General features: G+C 56.5%; 1 protein-coding gene across 1 annotated transcript in view; it reads right to left on the bottom strand.

The window, feature by feature from the left end:
• The window catches only part of PLXND1 (plexin D1), an 86663-nt gene extending 70728 nt beyond the window's left edge, over positions 1–15935 (bottom strand). Inside the window, exon 1 of the mRNA XM_072876153.1 lies at positions 14413–15935. Coding sequence (XP_072732254.1) covers positions 14413–15771 — 1359 coding nt within the window. The 5' untranslated portion in view covers positions 15772–15935. The remainder of the gene's footprint in view (positions 1–14412) is intronic.
• Between the last annotated feature and the right edge of the window lie 643 nt (positions 15936–16578).

Genomic DNA, 16578 nt, shown 5'->3' with positions numbered 1-16578 from the left:
TTGCTCCCACACAACTGGCATTTTCAGGCCATTAAAGTCTGTGATAAAAGGGCTCTAGTTTTATCTCTTGCCTTCCTTAACATAAACCATTAGGCTTTTATTAACATTTAGGTATGACTCAGGGAAATCTCTGATTGCAGAGAGAATATGCAAAACAATTCGGATACTGTCCGAAGAGAATAGCAGGACATGGACTCGAACAGTAGAGAGAGGCTAAAAAACAGCGTGGAAATATTGCATAGACACCATAGGAAAATGGGCAGAGCGAGAGATGGCGGCAAGCCGGCCTGGCTGCATTAGGAGAACAGAAAGGACAAGCCCTCCTCTGTGTCGGGCAGAGCCCAGACTGGCCACGAAACCCCTCCCAGGCAGAGCCCGTTCAGCCCGGAGCCCCCCCGTGCCCCCCGCGCTGCCAGCAGTTTGTACACACAATCACGCGTTTATCTGCTGGAGTGTCGCAACCAGAGCTGTCAAAAACAGGCTCTTTGGGATGCCTGGAGGAAAATGTCATCCTCAGAAGAGGACTCTACTGTTAAGGCACTTGAGACGTAAGCGGTCCCTAATTGTAGTGCTGCCGCAAGGGCAGGCATTATCACAGAGCTCCTCTAACTTCCCATCATATTTTTTAGGCAATGGGAGGCAAATCAACGTGCACTCTTGGCCAGTCGAGGCACTCGGGCTGAGAACCTCTGATAAAATGAATCTTGCTGAATTTTTCTCGAGAATCATCCACACTAAGCAATCAGCACACCCCTAGCACAGCAGACATCCTTAAAAAAAGGCTTAAAATGAGATTTGCACCCTGGTTTCACTGTTTACTTAGACCACAAGTTTCTTGAGCGAGGAAGCGGTGGTTTTGCTGTGTTTTGCACATTTGCACAGTGCCAGCCCTGGCCCACGGTGCTCTGCGAGCCACCAGCATGACACCAGGAATGGGCTGTCCAAACACCCATCTGTCTGCTTGCACTGGCAGCCCGGACCACGTCCTGCCCGCAGGGAGCCACGGCCCTGGCTCCACCACGCCAGCGGCTTTTCCAGCCCAACAGCACCTAGGCATGGCGGGGGCAGAGTCCTAGGTGCTGATTTACCAAATTAGCACCGCCTGACCGATGCCGGGGGGCCTGTCAGCATCCACAGGACCCGCCCAAACGCTCCCCTAAACGTGCGTGAGAGCCGCTCGGCAGCAGCCCTCGGGACCTCTCCTGCAGACCTCCACGTTGGTTTATGCCCTGGGAAACCACAATGATCCATGTGCAGCCCCATGCGCCTCGCCCCCGCAGGGGCGATAGCTGGGATGCCTATTGCCTCCATCCCTGGATCAGAAAAGTTCATATCTTGCTGAAGAGGAGTAATCGCTAATGAAAAACTATCAGCAGATTCCCTCTGTCAACCCTCCCCCCGCAAATCACCGCTCCCCGGCCAAATGTGCATCCACCGCACCACAGCCATTGGCACCAGCAGCAGAGCCACATTGGTCGTGCGGAGAGAAAAATGATGGTGTCGGTGCACCCGCTCCTCCCTCCACCGCCAACAAATGTGACTCCCGTGCCAAAAAGTGTTCCTTCGGCTTCTGCAGAGCTCCTGATGCCTGGCAGTTTTTCAGCCTCTTATATTCATTTTTATTTTACAGGAAGGTTTTTTTCCCCCCATGTTATAAAACTCATTCTTCCCTCTCCCTACTCTCGACTCCAACCCTGTTCTTTCCTGCCAGCTCCTGACATTCACTCTCGGCAGCTTCACACTGAACATTCACCTGATTAAAACGACCGAGGAATTCAGGCTTGCGTCCCTCACATGAAGTGAGCAGAGCAAACCGGGACTGAAGCCCAGCGAGCACAGGACCGATGGCTGTTGGGGAAGGCAGGGCGCAGCAAGCACTCTGCAGACAAGTGGTTCTCCTGGGACTTTTCATCGCCTTAGACCTGTTCTGTGCTGCACAAGAAATACTCAGGAATCTGCAGAGTCGGAGGCATGAGATGCCTGGCAGCCCTGGGTGCCCGTGCCACTTGTCCTGCCCTTCACCCATTTCTGAGTTTTCGGCAACGGTCGAGGTGCTCGCCCGTTACAAGGTGATGGGCTCGGCAGACCACGTGCCTGAAGCCGGACTCAGGGCCAGAGCTGACCCGACAGGCTGAGCCTACCAGCCCCCTGAAAGCAAACCAGAAACTGTTTTCAGTGAGTCTGCAAAGACACAGATCTCCAGCCAGTCCAAGGCTAAGCCTGGGTCAGGCCAAACTGCTGCATCTGAGCAGCAGCAGCCACATTCACCTCTGCCACAGCCGCAGACCTCAAACCACCAGAGGTGAGGTGGTTTGAAACGCCGGAAGATGCTTTCAGCACCACGTCTCACCTCAGAGGGCAAAACCCAAGCTCTGGCTGCTATTCAGCAGCCGCAGCCGTGGGCAAACCTCACGTACGCCTGCTCGGCTGCTGCCTGCAGGAACCCGTCTCGGAGGGAAGACGCAGTTGAAAGACTGGGACAGCACCGGGGAACAGCCGGGCTGTAGGAAAAGCTGTGATGGTGAAGCCAAAGCCCGACAACGGCTTGAACAAACACAGGCTTCCTGCGGCCATCCGTCTTCCACTGTGTCACTTCAGGTGCAGGAGGAAAGGGCGGGAGGTGTCTAAAGCAGGAGCCTTCCTCGGGGTGTGAGGGAGGATGTAAGAGCTCCGAGGAGTCCCCGGAGGCTCCAGCCTCAGCTCCAGCAGTGGCACCGAAGCTGGATGCCTGCAGCTAGACAGTGTGATTACCCCCTCGGTCTCCTCCGCCACCTCCTCCTGCAGGAACTGGCCGGAGTCACGGCCACCCATCGCTCCACAAGCCCCAACCCCGTTGTGCTGACCCTGAGGCTGAACTACTGGTAAAGAAAGCCGAGGGCAATGTTGACAGGAGGCTGGCAGGACCTGCTCTGCACAGGCCTCCCCCAAAACACCTTCCCCCTGGCCCAGGCAGCCCCTTCCTTGCTCTGCACAAGCCGGGGGTCTGGCACGTGCCAGCGCTTCACCCTGCAGAGAGCTGAAGCAGCACGTGCGACTGCACGGGGAACTGCTTAAAGCAGAGAAATATAAAAAAGTAGCAGTCTTTTAACTGAAATTGCACATCCTTCATGCTGCCAGGAAGACTGGTCAAGCTTATTATGTTAGCCTTCATCCTGCATTAAATACAATACTTCAGATTATACAATCAAATCCCCCAGGAATGGGCAGGCAGAGGGATTAACAAACAACAGGCTCCAAAGGGGTTGTCATAGTCAAAATAGCATGCATTTAAGCAGCGAGAGTTTGTATGTCCTTTAAATTCATGCCTGTTGGAAACGCGGCTCCTCTGCCCTGCTCCCCAGGGACAAGGAGCAGAGCGGATCAGCCGAGTGCGCCTCGTCCCAAGGACGCTCGCGCTGCTCTGAAAGCCAAACTAACGCATCCCCCTCAAAACCGTTTGGAGTAAGACGCCTGATTTATTCAGGCCGTATTTTCTTAGCTGCTCTTTCCTTGGGAGAGCCCCCCCTTCCACCACTCAAGCTGTGTTTCTCATTTATGTTGAGCTTTGGCTTCAGTAACCAATCTCAAACTATTCAAACTCCTTCCCACAGGGAGGAGTCCTGGGTGAACTGCGACTTTGGCTCCTCGATCTTCGGGGGTTATTTTTTTATTATTGCTACTACTAACACTTAGCACTTTACATGCTCAAAGTGCTCTGAAGGCGTATCTGTGCCATTCTGGGCTGAAAAAAGCGTCCATTAAAGTAACAACTTCTTACCTAACACAACCAGTCTTTTGCATGTGTCAGTTCAAATCTGCTTCATTTAGCAATAGTTTACAGTAAATGTTTTCCTGTATTTTCCTCATTAGTTCTGCCGAATCAATTAAGCTCTGAGATAATGAGCAGAACTCTACTCTTCTTCTATGCATCCCCTGTAAAACCCGCCTCTGAACAGCAGCGCTGCCCCCCGCCGCTGAGGCGTCCTCCATGGGCACCACCGCGCACATCGCCCGCGCAGCAGCCTCAGCACCAGCCTCCAGAAGCAAAACAACACCACTTGTTCCCAGCACCCAGCCCACTGTGGTAGTTTGGCATGGAAAGGTTAAAAAAAGCCTTTTTGCTCATTAACCGAGCACTCCAAATGTGGAAGCAACCAAGGCATAAAGACGTGGTCTCAGGGAGATGCACTGCTTCCCCAGCTCACAGGCATCCTCTTCCTCCACCCTAATGCACGAGATAGAGACCTCTGTCCTCATTTTTGGGACTGAGAAAATCCAAGTAAACAGGTTAAACGGATGGTTATGGAAAGTGCAAAGAATGAAGGTGTGGGCACAGGCTCCTCCGACCCGTGGTGAGCCCTCGGCCTCACACACATAGTCTCCTCTTGCAGGCAGCACCTGTACGAAGCAAAAGACATTCTCCAGGCATCTCTCTGAAAGCACTGTGCTTGTTGACTTGCCAGTGTTGCATCTCTGCAGCTTCTTCTTTGGCAGTCCTCCCTCCCCACCCCGCCCCCCAAATTAGGAAATTAGGATCAGCAGAAGAATTTCAAAATTTGTTAAAAATCAATGGTCCTACTGGATTCAGCAACTGAGCACCTCTCTTATTTGGTCAAAGTATGGAAGGCTTTCCTTTTTTCTACCATTTTTTATTTTTCCCTGCCTGTCTTCAAGATTTGTAGAAACTGATGTCTCCAAAGCTGTTTGGAAAGATCCACTGCACTTTGCAGCTTGCTGTGGTACCAAATCTCAGCAAAAAATGGCACTACAGTTAGGTGATCCCAGGGACATAACATTGCAACCCCAGCTCCTCCCCAAAGCTTGAAACCTTTCTCCAGCAGCTTATTTGACAGTGGCCAAGTAGCCTTTCTGTGTTCAGGGAGCTCCAGTGCATCGAGGTGTCCGGCACTCCAGCCGGAGCGCTCTCCTGGCCCGGGGAATCCCAGGAGGGATGCAGGGGCACTTCCACCCATCCCAGCCTTCTGCCATGTGGCTCGCCCCAGGGACACGTGCAATTCAAACCAAACAAAAAAAGCACGGGGAGGAAATCATCTGTATCGATTGCTCTCCAGATGCGGATGTCTGTCCCCTCAAGCAGAGATTTAGCCACAATTTCCTTCCCATTTAATGACCTGCCACACTGATTGCCAAAAGCCTGACCTGAGACCACTGCCTGCGTGAGCTGGGTCCCAGACTGGGGTGGTGGTCCACCACCCTCCGAGGAACCACATGCAACAGCACACCATCCCTGGTGCCTCTATACCACTTGCAGTTAACATCTTGATCTACGAGAGATACTGAAGCATGACAAGGACTCAGGAGTCAAACAACTTTGGAAGCTGCTATTTTCTATTACATTAAAAACCCCTTCATCTTTCACATCTCCCCTTCTTCATCTAGTGCTATCGTTATACTGTAAACTTTTCCCAACTCCTCCTAAAAAGATCACTCTACACACAGCCGTTTTCTAGAACATTCCAGCTTTTCAGTGGCCCCTTTTAATTAGGTGATCCACCAGAGATGGCTTTTGGCCACTAGCAGCTCACAACCGTCGAATGTTGGCAGCGGTCAGCAGACGGTGGGATGCAAATCCAATAGCCAAAGGGTTTTTGCTCCAGAAGGGAGCACTACGAAGCTGCATAATACTTTAAACAGAGATGAGACGGAAACAGGAAGACAAGTTCCAAATTTCCTTCAAATAATAGAGGTACGTGTTTGCAAAATCCAGACTTTCAGGCAATTTTGCTTCTGGGTTAGAATCTTAAGACTTGTATTCCAGTGCCACTTGCAACGCATAAGCTGCAGAAATCTTGTCAGAGCAATGACCCTCCAATGGTTCTGGCCCAAAAAATGGGCAGCCTTGTTCCAGCAGCTGGTCCTGTCTGGCCAGACTGCTGCTGCCGCCCGACATCAGCCGCCTCCCACTGCCCGCACCACCGGCACAGCGGCCAGCACGGGTTTGGTGACCGCAGATCCAAACGCAAGCATGCAGCTTCGCTGAGGCCTGAGACTTGAATTGGGGTCTGCGCCCTAGACTTGAGCAGCCCCACCACGAGCCCTGAGCTCCCTCTGTGTCCTGCAGCTCCCGTGGCTGCCACTCACCCACGCAGTAGCACCCTCGGGAGCATGCCAGCAAACCCGGGGACTGCGACTCTGGCCATGCCGCCGTCAGAGGAGGGTACAGCGTAATGAGACACCCAGTATGGAAAAAAGCCTGAATATCCAAGTTAACCCCTGTCCCATAGCCCACCTGAGAAACACCCCGAGCCAAGGGGCCTCTTGTCCCACCCCTGGCCTGCAAGGCTGTGCTCATCCATAGGTCCCTTCCTCCAAAAAACAACGCATCCTGAACTGGAGAGGAAGACACAGGGGCTGGCAACAGCAGATCAGCTCTGCTCAGACCACGAGCCATCACTGCTGCACCCCTGCTGCTGCAGGACGCCACAGCCCCCATGCCCCCATCCCTGGGGACGTCCCGGTCCCAACCCTCAGCACGGATCTGCATGAGGAGCCAGCGTACAGTCCCCACGCTGGACAAGCCCTGCTGACACTCAGCGGGTAACAAGGCGAAATCATCACGGGCTTTGATATCAGCCCTGCTCATCAGCGTACCACATCTAACAGGGGCTCATCCAGCCTCTGTTTGATATGGGCCTTCTCGGGAGCGAGCCGTCCCACGCCCTTGCCGGCCTCGCTCCGCCGGAGCGGCGGTTGCCAGCAGAACTGCTGTCCAGATGTTAGAAATTAGTATTGCTCCCTCTGCTCAAAAATGTCAATAAATTCTACCGGTCTCTCAAGTGGGAGATTGCTGTAGACAGTCTGCCACCTCCTCCACTTGCTGCAAGGTGTTAGATCCCAACTTGAAAAGAAAACCAGAACTTGCAATAATTTCTTTACCAACTCAACAAAAACCAACCAACCAACAAACAAACAAACAAAAACAAAAAAAAAAAAGCAAAGCAGATCTCTCCTGCAGATGCAGTGGTCAGTCCACCCCCCCCACCACGCCATGCCCCTGGGTATGTGTGCTGGGGACGGTGACGCAGCAGCACTCCAGCACTCGGGACCTCAATTCAAATCCTGACGGTGCCACTCATCTGATCAACAACAAGACATTGATCAGGTGGTCTCTTACCACCTACTTTCCCCCATGAAAAGAGGGCAATAACGCTCCCCCAGCCCAGACGGGTGCACTGTACCAAGGGTTCACAACGACAAACGGATCTGCGAGCGCACGGGGCTGCAGCAACGCCGCAGGCACAGCCCGGTTGCGCCTCGCACAAGGGGCACAGCACGGGCAGTAACGCCTCCAGGCATCACCACGTGCCCCTGACCATGAAGCCATTTCTTCCACCCGGTCAAGACCGCTGACCCCCGTCCATCACCTCCTCGGTGCAAACGAGCGGTTGCACGCCTGTGCACACAGTCCCTGTAGCTGGGGAGCCCCCGGCCCCAACGGGCGACCCCTCGTGCGTGCCACACACGAGCCTGAGCCGGGAGGTGCAGCCGTGCTGCTGTAGGTAGCGTGTGGTGGCACTCAGGTGGTTATAATTGATTGTTTCCAACCGCTGCTGGTTCGGGCTTGCCCCGTGTTTGCATTAAATTACCACAGCTAGGGGCTCAGACCTATTACGTTTCCAACAACTTGCTGGAAGAGGTCATCAGACCAGAATATCACAACGGTGCAGTTGCATGCGAGTTTAAATAGACACCTACTGGGATTTTCAAGGCGTAGCGAGGTGTTTTTACAGCATCCCCAAGCACCCGTCCACATCTTTAGGTGCCTTATTCACCTCCCCAGGTGCCCTCAGCCCCACCAATCTTCTCTCTCAATCACTATAAAACAGACTTTGAAAAATCAGGAGAGAGATGACAAATCCCTTCATTTCCACCCATCGAGACCCCGCAGCCAAGCTAGCACCCATCGGGGCTCCCGGGGAGCAGGTTCGCATTCACGTGTGGGAGCCAAACACCTGCCCTAAAAAACGTCTGGGGCTACACAAAAAAAACCGGTTGAAAACCCCCGAATGAAGGGACTGCTGCCAACATACGATCACCACCTCCGTACAATCATATGAGCACCTCACAGAGCGCTCCAGTGTCCTCCCGGCCATGACGGACCTCCAGGTGCAATACCAGACTTGGCCAAAATGATCCTTTTTCTGTTTTCCACCTAAACCATTATTTAGTTACAGGAGATTTGATGAGCTCAATGGATCAAAATTAATCTGAACTTCTACCTACCGAGAATAACAAGGTCTGTGCAGCCGGCTGTGGTTACGGCTCTCCAGAAACCCGAGGGGGCAGCTCTGATCCCCCTCCGCAAAGGGACCCGGCGCCCGCCTCGCCCGGGGCAGCCAGCACCAGCCAGCAGCACGGGCCCAGCGCCCCAGGAGCAGGCGGGCGCTTTGCCACGGCCAGGAGCCGTTTTCTGTTCTCTCACCTAAAGCAGCACAACTTCTGGTTTCCAGGCACAGAAACTTCTGCCACTTCGACCGAATTTCCCTTTGCAATTTGGGATCTGTTTGAGCTTGAGATGCAAAGCAGGGGGGAGCCCCGGGGTCCCCGGGAGGCATGTTCCCACCACCCACCTTCGGCTCGGGGGCACCGAGCCGCTCCCCAGGAGACTCCCCTGCTCGGCACAAAGCGCCGGAGCCGTGCCGGCACTCAGCAGCGGGAAAGCCCCCGGGCGCAGGCAGCCCACGGAGCTGAGCCTGCCTTCCCAGGAAGGATGAGATTCACACGGGTCCCGCTCTCTGCTCCCAGCTGCCTGCGTGTGCCTTGACTGCAAGGAGAAGGTTGTATTTCCACATAAATTCCCAAGGAAACATACCCGACAGTTGGCCACGACTCGCTAATACCAGCTGAGAGACAGAGCAGGTACGCAGTACTCAGGTCCACGTACGAAGTCTTGCAAAGCCCGGCAAAGCTCAGGCTGTGGCTTGAACCTCTCTGCGCCATCCCAGGTCCTGCCAGCCCCTCCGTGGGCAGACTGGCCCCTCGCCGCCCAGCCCTTGGAGGGACACTGACTTCCCACTGCTTGTCAAACAACTTCCAGAAGCAAAACGGATTACAGCGATACGACAGCACGGTGCACCTTTGCAGTAACCAGGCATCTGCACCTTCAGGTGTGTGCTAGCAACTCCAAATACAACGTGTTCTGCGAAAAGCAGAAATTAAGTCTGCTACAAGAACTCCTGCTTCATTTTTAATGTACAAATTAAGTGTAAAATCCCAGTTTCCTTTCTGTGTCTAATCCTCCAGATTTATTTGAGTAGATATAAGGTTAGAGCACATTTATTTTCATATTTGGAATTTCTAAATTAGTATAAACCAGCACTTCAAAGTAACTCAGCTCCTATAAAACCCAATCCCACGGAGATGCCACAGTATATTTGGACAGTAAGTAGATGCTTTGTCATATTCCCACGTGTATATGAGGTTTTTTTCTTCGGGAACATTTTCTGACTGGTCTCAAACCACATTTCTATGCCCAGGCATACATATATGCTGAGACTGTTTATACAGTCTACCCAAGGAGTTCATTTTATTTAAAAACCCGTTATAGTAAAGCTCACTGGTGGGTATCTCATCATTACACCACAAAACACTGTGCTCAATGAGCATGCAGGATCTGACACAAAGCCACAAGAGCCAGAAACTTGAGAATTAATGCTGAAACGCATCATTATCCCAGGCCGCTGTGCCTATGTTTTTCAGCACAGGAAACAAACCGGATTTTCAGCCTTTTTTGAGTTGTAGACCCCAAAACATTTCCCAGGAGAGATGCAGATCCCTGGCCAGCAAATCTAAGCCTAATGAATACAAGTCTGCTTTCCCTAGTTACCTCTCCAGCAGCTTTTAGAAAGAGAGCATGGGGCTCGGTGCAGAAACCACAGAAGACGAGAACAGGAGTCCGGCATAGCTGGGAGCATGGGATGGGGTTACCAGCTCAGCTTTTCCTCAAGTGTGCTTGTTCGTCGCACAGTGTGTTTTATTTTGTGTTAAACTTGCACCCCCACGTCAGCCAATGTTTGGACACTCAGGGCAGGGAGGTTTGTAGAGATGCCTGGAAATCCACATTCGCTTGCCCTTCTGCTGCGGCCACAGCCGGGAGAGTGGGGCTGGGACCGTCTGGTAGCCGTCCTCATTTCCCTGGCCAAAAAGGCAGCTGCCAGCTGGAGCAGCACAAAGGTACCCAGCCTGTCTCCCTGCCCCAAAGGCCAGCCCGAGAGATGGGGTGGTGGCGGGAGGATGCCATGGGGGCTTCTCTCCGCTGGGATGTGGCGGTGATGCAGCATGGCCGCCTGTGCCGCAGGAAGGGCTGTACCTTTATTTTCAGTGATGCCAAGGGAGAAGGTTCCAGGACACCCCGCACAGCCACTCCTCTCAGGCCATCAGGAAGCCGGGAACGGGGTCTTGCCTGGTCTGCTTTCGCAAGGGCTCTGGCGTACCACAGCTGCGCCACGCTCCAGCCACGCAGACGGCGTAACCTTCAAACCTACTGGGCCATGATCCTGCTGGGGCAGAATAGTTCAAATATGAAGTAAACCCACTCAGTGTCCTCGGGCTTTGATAAGCTCTGTCAGCACACTGCTGCAAATGACGCTAAAGACAGTCTGCTACAGAAAGCTCATATTCCTTTCCTCTCCTTGGGGCTCGGGTCCAAATTCCACCCGGGCTTCGAGTGGGCAAAATGCAGCAGTGACCCCGTGTGAGTATTTCATTTTAACTGCATGTGTTACAAAGACAGCCCAGTATTTGACACAGAATTCATTATAAAAAGCTATTTCTGTTGAGGGAAAGCAATCCTAGCACTCACCCACTCACTCTCAGTACAAGAACCCAATCAAACTAAATCCTTCCATAATACATCCTCCTTCCCCTAAGCTGCTGCTGCGAATTCCCCTCCTTGGTAAGTGACTTTTCAGCAGCACTCATTGAGAACAACCAACCAGCCTCCACTCCTGACCCAGACCATCCTCCTCTGCACTTTTTCTCCACCTCTCACAAAGCCATTAAGCATGTGCTTAACTGCAAGTTAGGGCTTCCATTAAAGCGACGGGCCCATTCCCAGGCCAGGCTGGCGACTCCCCTTGCCCAGCAGTGGGCAACCGGCCACCCGGGCTCCCCTGCCAGCCAGCACAGACGCACTGTCCCCAGGTCCACCTGCCCCACCTGCCCTCCGCAGCCCCCTGCGTGGCCCGTCCTGCGTGGTTACAGCGGGAGCCGAACAAGCAGCTGCCACCACGCCGACTGCAACTGCTCAAGAGCGCTCCCCTGCACGGGGATGAAGCCCCTCCGTTCAGTGCCGGCCTCCCGTCGGACCTCTCATCACCATGCTGAGGGGTAACGAGCCTGGCCCCTCATTGGCGAGCGCTGCCGCAGTGGTGCCGCGGGGACAGCCGGGGCTGGCCGGTGTGCCGAGGGCCTGCTGCCGAAACCCATCGCTGGCGGCCGAGTGCTGCAGCTCCCTGGCTGAGTCACAGCCGAGAGCTGCAGGAGAGGAGCATTCAATTAGACAGAAGAGCACACAAGGGGGCAATGATTTTCCTTTCACACCACATTACGCCTAACAGCCCGTGCTCCGTATTTGTAACAACTGACTACTTCAGCCGAACACGCGCTCGGAATGAATCAGGCCATCATTAGGTTTTCATTTTTTCTTCCAGAAGGAGCGTAAAACCCAACCACCTAGTCCACAGGAAGAACTAATGAACCACAATTTTGATAATACCGGAGCACCTATCACTGATGCATAGGCAAAAGAAAACCTGGAAACCCACTAATGGGTGGAGAAGTGGAGCTCATCATGGGAAAGCAGCTAGATGCTGATCTGCTCTGCCAAACCAGCTGCTGCTTTAATACATTTTCCTGCTGCATTCCCAGGGCTGGGACACAAAATGTATTAGAGTATTTCATTGTCTTGAAGGTGGAAATTGATGTTAGGTTTTTGCAGCACAAAGAAACACAATATTACAACTCTTCTCTTGACACTGCCACTCTGGGACTTGAAAAGGAAAACAACTCGTTAACTTGTTGGCAATTCTAATGATTAAGTAAAAGGCAAAAAGAAATGAAAGGCTCTCCTGACTGGTAGGAAGGCTTCCCAGCAGGCTTGGTCAGCGGTTTTAGAGGAATACGCTTCAAATATATGGGAAGTGTAGAAATATTAGGCATGAACGAGTATTAATGGTATGCTTCATTTGTATCCTGCTGTACTTGACATCAAAGGATCTCAAAGCAGCTTTACAAATGTAATCTTAGGCTACATGTGAGTTAGGTTTCTGAATAACAGTAATAAATATAGGAATATGCGGCAAATCAGGGAACTGAGGCGCCTAGGGTTAAATGCCTGCTTCAAGGACAGCAACACAGCAGCAGCATCGGTTAGGACTAGAACTCGGTTTTCCCTGTCCACCCTATATAACCACCAGCCATACTGCTGTCTCCATGTAAACAAATTTTCTCACAGCCTGATGTCACCACAGCAGTAAGCATGGAGGGACTTCTATAGGATTGGAGAGGCTCAGTGATTTCTAGCTTGCTCTTCTGAACCTCGCATCCATTATCGCTTACCCCTTCAAGAACACAGCCATCCTTCACAGACGTACTCCTAGTCGCCTTCCTCGCCTACCCAGGGAGCACTCAGAGAGGACTGCTACCAGGAGCACGCTTTACAGCAGAACAGCATTACGGGCCAGACCCAAAGATGGAGTGAAATCTCATTTCTGTGCTGAGTCTCCCTGGAGTCACTAGGGAATTAGTTGTCTAAATACCTTACTGGATGTAGCACTTTGTATTTTAAATGTCAATAGAGTGGTGTTAGTCATTATTATTTTCTGTACCGGACAAAAGTTAGAAAAAACAGTATCTTCCCAACAGCCCTGGAGCACTGAGGAAGCTCAGGGGAAGCGGGTGTCTTTCGCCATTGACCTTCAGTTACAACTAGGCTGTTAGCTCTCTAAGCACCCTCCAGAAGTCTCAGCCACAACGCCTCCTCTTGACCCGCCTGGCAGAGACAGTTCAGTCCTGCGAGGGGCTGATTCGCAGGGGTGCTGAGCTTCAACCACAGCCAACAAGAACTGTGGGTGCTTTCTCGTCCTGTAAATAGGATTCCTGACTCCCAGTGACTCTTCTGAGAGCCGTGACCATGCCAAGGCTTCGGGACTGGGTTCCCAGTGTTTAACACACCAAGTCTTTGTGGAATTAACTCAAAAGCCAGGGCAACTACGAGATTTCCTGGCTGTCAGGCAGCTTGTACTTTGCCACCAGGGCAAAACTATTCAGTTTTGCTAGAGTAGGTCTATGAACCAGTGCATTAAGACTACGTATTTTAACACAGCGTGGAGATGCCACACTAAACACTTCGGTTACCATGGGAAACCTTTCTCTCTTTGCCACTGGCATTGCACAGGGAAGCCCAAGCCCAAACGCTCTATCTTGCCTTTGAAATCAAACAGATGTTTTTACGATCTTTGATGGAGCTGAGTTATGCGTCCTTCCCAGAGGAAGGGAAAAATGCAGTGTTAAAGCAGCCTTTTTTTCTTTCTTTCTTTTTTTCCCAGGCATTGCATATCTTTAGTGAAAGGGAAAACAGGCGTCTTTATCTGGCGTTAACATTTACGGCCACTTGGTAACAAATCGTGACAATGGCAAACTTTTACCCCGAACGCCACGAAACAAGGCAGCCTGTGTGTGCGTGTCCCCTGGCAGGGCTGTCCGGCCGCGGCCGCGGGACAGGACGTGGGAAGGGATCGATGCTCACCGCCCGCCCGGCTGCCCACGGGCACCCACCCACCGGGGAGCGGAGAGCGGGGACCGCGAGACGCCGCGGCTCGCCGGGGACAGGGGCGTGGGAACAGCGGCGTCCCCTGACAGGCGGGGGGTCTCCCCCCAACACACAGACACACACACACACATACACGTTCTCTGTCCGGTACGAGCCCCCCCGCAGGCTCGGCTGCAGGGGGAAGCAGCCGGCACCCAACCGGCTTTGACGGTGTGACCCGTTGCGACACGGCTGCCCGCGAGCGCGGACCGGCGCGGGGCACGGAGAGCGCGGAGCGTGGGGAGCGGAGAGGAGCGCGGGGAGCGGAGCGGGGAGCGGAGCGCCGGGCGCACCCTCCCGCCCGCAGCGCCTCCGGCCGCGGGACGCGCTCCCGCTCGGGGGAGGCGGCGCGGCAGCAGCAGCAGCAGCAGCAGCAGCAGCGGGACGGGACGGGACGGGACGGGACGGGACGGGAAGGGAAGGGAAGGGAAGGGAAGGGAAGGGAAGGGAAGGGAAGGGAAGGGAAGGGAAGGGAAGGGAAGGGAAGGGGGCCGCCGCCTCCCGCCGGCCACCGGCTCCCCGCGCCCGTCCCGGGACGCCCCGTCCCTGCTCCCCCACCCGCCCCGCCAGAGCGCCGGCAGGTGCCCGCCGCCCGCCCGTACCTGTATGTTCCTCTTCTCGCAGGCCGGGCCGGTGCCCTGCACCACGCTGTCCAGCACGGTGACCATGCCGGCGCCCGGGCTGACGAAGCAGGAGTTGCGGGCAGCCCGGATCGTCTCCTCGATCTCGGCGAAGCGGAAGACGCAGAGCGCGGACTGCGGCCGCCCCCCCCCGCCGCCGGCCCCGGCCCGCTCGAAGACGCCGAAGAGCAGCTCCTCGGCGGGCGGCGGGCCCGGGGCGGGGGCCGCGGGGCTGCGCCAGGCCGCCCGCGCCGGGAAGACGGAGACGAGGCGGGTGAAGGCGTCGGCGGCGCCGCCGCAGCGCAGCCCCAGCTGGATGTAGGACTCGGTCAGCTTCTTGGTCTCGCCGCTGCCGTTGAGGGTGGCCTCGGCCGGCTCGCCCAGGCAGATGCGGGCCAGCAGGCTGTGCGAGGGGCTCTCCTTGTCGCCCGCGTTGGCCTCGCTGTTGAGCGCCAGGTAGGCGTAGGGGCGGCGGGCGGGCGGCGCGGCGCCGCGCTGCAGGAAGGCGCGGACGAAGCTGAGCTTGTGCCGCGCCTTGGCGCCCTGCTTGATCTTGAAGATGTTGTCGTCGGAGGGGTTGATGTCGAAGGTGAAGAGCTTGGCCAGGTCGCCGCGGGCGTTGAGGGCGCGGATGGCGATCTCGGGCGTGTTCTCGAAGCGGTGGTCCTCCAGGCTGCGGTTGCGGGGGAAGAAGGGGCTGCCGAAGCCGGTGTAGGTGGCGGCCACCAGCAGCCGCGCCCCGCCGCCGCCGCGGCGCAGCACCAGCCCCACGGTGGAGGCGTTGGGGTGGTTGGCCGCCACGTTCAGCATGCTGGGGAAGACGGTGACCGGGTCGCTGCCGCCCGGCGGGAAGCGCACGGCCACCGCCGAGATGTTGGCCATGCTGCGCAGCTGGCAGAGGCCCTGGTAAATGGAGCCGCAGACGACGAGGACGCCCTGCTCGGGGTCGGGCTGCAGGATCTTGTTGTAGTTGTTGGTGAGCACCTTGGGGTGCTCGCAGGAGGCCTGCGGCAGCTGCGGCGCGTGGCAGAGCGGGCTGTCCAGCACCGGCCCCACCGCCGCCTCCGCCTCCAGCGCCAGCTCGCCCCCCGACAGCTGGAAGAGGCGGTTGACGGCCGCCAGGTAGACGCGGGAGCCGGGGCCGTCCAGGGCGAAGTTGTTGGTGGGGGTGGGCGAGAGGAACTTGCGCTGCACCTCCAGGCCGGCGGCGCGGCCGGGCAGCAGCAGCAGCGGCGGCAGCAGCAGCGGCAGCAGCAGCAGCGGCGGCGGCAGCGGCGGCAGCAGCAGCAGCGCGGGGGGCCGCGGCTCAGCGCCCGCCGCCGGAGCCGGAGCCGGAGCCATCCCGCCGCCCGCGCCGCCGCGCCGCAGAGTGCATGAGCCCGCCGCCGAGCGGCAGGAGGGGCCGGGCCGCGGGACCGCTTCCTGCGGAGGCAGCGCGCCCGCCGCCGAGCGACGCCCGCGGGAAGTGGCGGCCGCGGCGGGTGCGCGGGTGCGCGGCGCTGCGCGGCAGGGGGCGGCGGGGCGCGCTCACGGCCGCGCTTCCCTCCTCCCTCCCTCCCTCCCTCCGCCCGCCCCCGCCCCCGCCCTCTCGGCGTTACTCACTGGGTCTCGGTGCGGGCCCGTCATGTGAGTGCGATGAAGTTACCGGCGTTCCCCCGCGCCGCCGGCCGGCCGCGCAGCGGGCAGCACCGGGCGGGACGGCGGCCCCCCCGCCTCGGGAGCGGCTCCTCCGCTGCCGGCAGCGCGCCTCCTCCGGGCTTTCCGCCTTTCTCCCCGCTGTCTCCTTCGCGTTTTCGAGCAGAACGGGCCGGGGGGGTGCGGGGGGAAGAAGCGCTTTTCCCAGCTGCGGAGCCGCACGGCGAGCCGGCATAGAGATCCCCCCCCGCAGCCCCGTGATCCGGGCTCGGGACAGGGACGCGAGGAAGCGGCGGTCGGGCTGGCCGGCCCCGGGGCAAGCAGCACGTCGAGTGGAAAAATACGACACGAACGTAAGGGGAGGGGGTCCCCCGGGGTGTCCCCCCACCTCCCCCGCAGCACGGACGCCGCGCCGGGGGCTGCCGGGCCCGTCCCGTCCGGGCGGCCGCGCTCGCTGGGGGCTGCGCGCTTGGGGGGAGCGGGGCGTCGGGGGTGCCAGCGTGGCTCCAGGAC

Source organism: Ciconia boyciana, chromosome 11 (assembly GCF_034638445.1).
Source record: "Ciconia boyciana chromosome 11, ASM3463844v1, whole genome shotgun sequence".
NCBI lineage: Eukaryota > Metazoa > Chordata > Aves > Ciconiiformes > Ciconiidae > Ciconia > Ciconia boyciana.
Note: the sequence above shows the minus strand (reverse complement) of the source record. Positions and strands in the feature narration are given on the sequence as shown.